Source organism: Dipteris shenzhenensis, chromosome 1, assembly GCF_047967505.1.
Source record: "Dipteris shenzhenensis isolate YYH24624 ecotype China chromosome 1, Dip_SZ_1.0, whole genome shotgun sequence".
NCBI lineage: Eukaryota > Viridiplantae > Streptophyta > Polypodiopsida > Gleicheniales > Dipteridaceae > Dipteris > Dipteris shenzhenensis.
Window position 1 is genome coordinate 17,631,996 of NC_141596.1, and position 5,072 is coordinate 17,637,067.

Genomic DNA, 5,072 nt, shown 5'->3' on the forward strand with positions numbered 1-5,072 from the left:
AAGAAGGCATCATCATCTTTCTCTTCATCCACCAACCTCTCTCTAAATGGGTCATGTAAGTCCATCTTTTCATCATCATCAACTGGGACATTATGATCTTCAAGGTCATCATCCATCTCATCAGTCTCCTTGTGCTCTACCTCTTTTTCATAGCCTGTGGTTAGATCTGCTTGAAGCTGAAAATAAGCCATGAAATGCTTGTTTTCAATAATATTTGTGGAGTAAAAGGTCTTATTTAATAGCATGTTATGAGTGTTAAACTGCATGTGAGCAAAGGGACTAACAACGATTAGGAACTAGTTAGAAAAATTTGAGCATGGCTTCGATTGGCAACTTGGAGAATTGTCTCTCCTCTAAGGCAATCTAATCTATGCTAAACTATGCTAAACCAACTGTCGAAGCGAAGAAAAGCAATAAATAATTTCTTTTTCTGTGTTCATTTTAATGTGTTGCGGTTTAAGAGGCTTAAATATGCAAAAGAAGGGGTTTTGATGTAGAGGCTAAACTTGCATGTGAGAGAAATGAAGAACAAGTATCTAAAGAAAAGTTAACATTTTTCAATTTAAAAGAGGAATATATATATAAATATTATCTCACCTTCAAAACAACCCATAAATTCACTCTTTTATAATTTTTTAAAAGTATAATATAAAACATGTAAATATATAAAACTCTCTCTTTCTTCTGAACTTTCTCTCTCTCTCTCTCTCTCTCTCTCTCTCTCTCTCTCTCTCTCTCTCCTCCTAATTCTCTCTGTAGCCATAGTCAAGACACCTCATTCTCTCTCTTTCTCTGACAACTCTTATGTCTTTCCCTCTTTGTCCTCATCCCACTCATTCTCTCTCTTAGTTTATCTCAAGTCTCTCTTTCTCTCCCTCCCATGGCGGCTAGGATTTATCATTCTCTCTCTTCATCTCTCTCTCTCTCCCTAGGATTTGTAATTATTTCTCTCTCTCTCTCTCTCTAGAGATTTATTATTCTCTCTCTCTCTCTCTCCTCTTCTCTCTCTCTCCCTCTCTCTCTCTCTCTCTCTCTTACCCTCTCTACCTCGCTCCCTCTATCCTCTTGGCTGCTAGGATTTGTCATTCTTTCCCTCTCTATGTCTCTCTCTCTCTCTCTCTAAATTCTCTCTCTTAATCTCTCCCTGCCTTCCTCCCTCCCTCCCTCCCTCCCTCTCTCCCTTTCTCTCTCTCCTCTGTCCCTCTTCTCACTCTTAATCTCTCTTTCTCTCCCTCCCGTCTTCTCTCTCATTTCTCATTCTCTCTCTCTCTCTCTCTCCCTCTCTCCCTCCCTCCCTTGGCAGCCACGGCTATGACAAGTCTCATTCTCTCTCTCTCTACCTCCCTCTCTTGGTGGCCATGGCCGCTAGAAGTTTCATTCTCTCTCTCCCTCTCTCTCTTTCTCTCTCTCTCTCTCCCTTCAGCTTTTATTTTGACACAATACTCAAGGTATGAAGTGCATAATTTGTGCACTAGGTGTTTACTTTGTTGTATCAAAATTGTTTGCCACACACACACACATATACACATACCGATAATTTGCTAATATTATCGCATCTACATTTCTCCGATGGGCACAAAACTTTGTACACGCCTCAACCTAGGTCGTACTGACTTGCATACAAAGTGATGCACCCATCCCATAAGTACTTGTTCGGATAACACACCTGCAAACATATTTTATGACGATTGTGCATAACACTAGGAACAAAATGGTGTATAATGTGCGATCGACTATGCAAAGCATATCCAATGGACACAAGACTTTGCACATTCCTTAACCTAGGCAGTATTGACTTGTGTGCAAAGTGGCATCCCCATCCGACACTTGTAGTCCTGAACTGACATATATCCGTATTTTATTACTTTCTCCACATTTTAGAGAAGAGAGAAAAGAGAAAATAGCGAATTTCTTACAAGGCCCCAAAATGAGCTCCCTTTTTTTCTAATGTGAAAAATTAATCCTCCAACTCTTGCGAGCCCCTGCTCAACTTCCTCCCCCTACTAAGATTCCTTGCCCTCCTCCCCTCTTCTCTCAATCCCCTATCATTGCCTCCCCTCTCTCCCATCCCTGCCTCCATCTCCCTCCTTGCCTATGCCATCTCTCCCTGCTCGTGATCTCTTTCTCACTCCTCCCACGGCTGCTCCGGCATCCATCTCCGCATGTCCCTTCATCTCTCCCTATGCCACCTCCCCCTACCCTCTCCTTGGGGTAAGCCATCCATTCCCCCCTACCCCTCCATCTCTCCCTCGCTCCCTCGTTGTGTGCCCTTACCCTCTTCCCTCCCTCCCTTCCGTGTCACTCGCTTCCCTTCAGCCCCACTTCTCATCCTCTTTGTCGTTCTCTCTAATCCAATGCACGTTGGTTTTTTGACATGTGATTTGTCAAGGCACAAAGCAAAAATATTGGTGTTTGAACTTGTAAAGATGTGGTCAAAAAAAGAGTGCTGCTAGGGAATGACGAAGGAAATTTCCTAGGAAGAATCTACGGGATTTCTTCGTATTTACCGACAACTCCCTCTGCTTGTAAATCCCTATTTATATAGGGGTCCCTTCCTACTCTTTTCATCACACCCCACATAGTAGAAAGCTGATAGCACAGCAACCATCTTTGATAGCTCAAAGCTCCCAGAATTTAGTACCAGGAGGATCCATCTTTGCTAGCTGAAAACCGTACCCTCTCTTGAAATCTCTCAGAATTTTCATAGGACAAGCATCATCTTATAGCTGTCCATCTTCGACAGTAGATAGTAATCTTCGCATCAGCAAGCTACCCATCTTCAAGCATAGCAATCTATCTATCATTCTCATAGGAACGCCCACTCTTGCCTTCGCCTTCCACCCTCCATTAGATCCACTAGCCTTCCATCTTTCCTCTCACAAGAGCATGCGCAAGGCAGCCATCGTCCACAGGCGCGAAGATGATGTCCTCACCACTCTCATGTCCCCCCTGAAGCTCGGCAACCTTCAGCTCTCGCACAGGTAAGTGGTAGCGTTGTTTGTGACGTCTCAACTAGTGCACATAGCCTTATTAGAATAAGTTCTTTTCCGATCTCGTTAACAAATGCTGTTCCTCTGCTGCTCAGGGTGGTTTTGGCGCCGGTTACTCGTTGCCGAGCCCTTAATTATGTGCCTCAGCGTGCCCACGTTGATTACTATTCCCAACGGGTTGCAATCCGAGGTGGGTTGCTTATCACTGAAGGAGTGGCCGTTTCCCAAGAAGGCATCGGGTATGTACTATGTAGCTCTCTCAGATCACCCGGATCATGCTCTCAGTGCGTTTATTATGAGGTCGATCCCTTGTATTTACGCTTCCTGTATCAGGTTTCCCCACTCTCCAGGCATTTGGACAGAGGAGCAGGTGCTAGCATGGAAGAAAGTTGTGCAAGCAGTACATGAAAAGGGGGGCATCATCTTCTGCCAGCTTTGGCATGTCGGTCGAGCATCCCACGCATGTATGTGCTCGTTTGCCGCTTGAAAATGTATCAGGTTGAATGCTTGTGTTGAAGAACAGCTTGAAACTTAAGGCTGAAAAACTCGTTTGCGGTTTGAAAATGTCTAAGGTAGAATGCTTTGTGTTGAAGTTTCGAAACTTGGCTGAAAAACTTGGTAGATGAAGAATCTCCAGCATTTGAATTTGAGGCACTATGTTTTATTGGATTACTATTTGGATCCAGACTACCAGCCCAACGGATGTGCACCCGTTTCTTCCACGGCCAATAAAGTCCCCGAAGAATGGTCTATCAGGCTTCCCGACGGAGTCATGGCGGACTACTCCCAGCCTCGCGCTCTAAAAACCGATGAAATTCAAGCCATGGTCGAACTGTTTCGCCAAGCGGCTAGAAATGCTCGCCAAGCAGGTAGGCAGAAGCATTTATTGCGTAGTTTTTTCGCTCTGACAGTTTCCCAATATTGGAATCAAGCTCTATCCTTACTGGAAAAAGACTGTGCTTTACCAAACTGAATTGTGCAATTTGATGTGCCAGGATTCGACGGAATAGAAATCCATGCCGCCCACGGTTATCTTATCGATCAATTTCTTAAGGACGGGATCAATGACCGCACCGACGAATATGGTGGCTCGATCGAGAACCGCTGCAAGTTTGCCTTACAAGTGGTTTCGGCGGTGGCCGAGGAGATGGGGCACAACCGAACTGCTGTAAGGATTTCTCCCATAATTGATCACATAGGCGCTACAGACTCGGACCCGGAGGCTCTGGGTCTCTATCTGATAGGAGAGCTCAACAAGCTGAACCTTGCATACTTACACCTGACGGAGCCTCGATTCACAAACCAAGGATTGAAGGAGACGGAGGATAATTGTCTGGTGTTCAGCAAGGCGTTCAAGGGTGTCGTGATGAGCAGCGGGGGCTACACCAGGGAGACTGGAATAGAGGCAATAAGCAGCGGCGCAGCAGATTTGATATCATACGGGCGGCATTTCATCTCGAATCCAGATCTACCAATTCGGTTTGCGATCGGGGCGAAGCTGAATAGGTACGAGAGGGCGACGTTCTACACGCACGACCAGGTGAAGGGGTACGTGGACTATGCGAAGCTGACTGCGAGGGAGGTGGAGGTGGCGGCGTTCAAGAGGGTAATAGAGGTAGCACCGTCGTCACCGAAGTGTGGAAGGATGGCGGAAGTGTCGTCGTCACCGAGGACGCCAGTGGTGATGGCGGGATTGACGAGGTTCTGATTCAAGGAAGGAGGGTGGGAGATTGCTGGATGGAGCTGGCTGCTCGATTGAAAACTGCGAAGAAATGGTTGACGGCGACGCGATTGTTGACGAATACCCTTCAATAAACTTCTACGATATTATTATTATTGTAGATGTAGATGTAGAAGTAGGCGGCTTTGCCACCTTAGCATTTCGACTTTTCATATCTTATCCAAAGTGTTTTCGCACCACCTTTTTTATTAATAACAAAATCAAAATTCAAAATATCATTATGCTTGTCTTTCCCACTTCCAAACTAGAAGAATTCACCACTCCATTGCAAGAATTTTCATCTCTCTTTGAGTTCTCTAGAGATTCTTATTGCCTTCCTATACTCTCAACCCAAGCCTTTC

The 5,072-nt window shown here is 45.2% G+C and overlaps 1 protein-coding gene across 1 annotated transcript; it reads left to right on the top strand.

The window, feature by feature from the left end:
- Positions 1 to 2,587: 2,587 nt before the first annotated feature.
- On the top strand, positions 2,588 to 4,766 carry LOC147905479 (artemisinic aldehyde Delta(11(13)) reductase-like). Its single transcript, XM_087380153.1, has 5 exons — positions 2,588 to 2,981; positions 3,086 to 3,229; positions 3,324 to 3,454; positions 3,677 to 3,859; positions 3,986 to 4,766. The coding sequence occupies exons 1-5, from the start codon at positions 2,887 to 2,889 to the stop codon at positions 4,696 to 4,698; spliced, it is 1,266 nt and encodes a 421-aa protein (XP_087236279.1). The 5' UTR covers positions 2,588 to 2,886; the 3' UTR covers positions 4,699 to 4,766.
- The last annotated feature ends 306 nt before the right edge of the window (positions 4,767 to 5,072 follow it).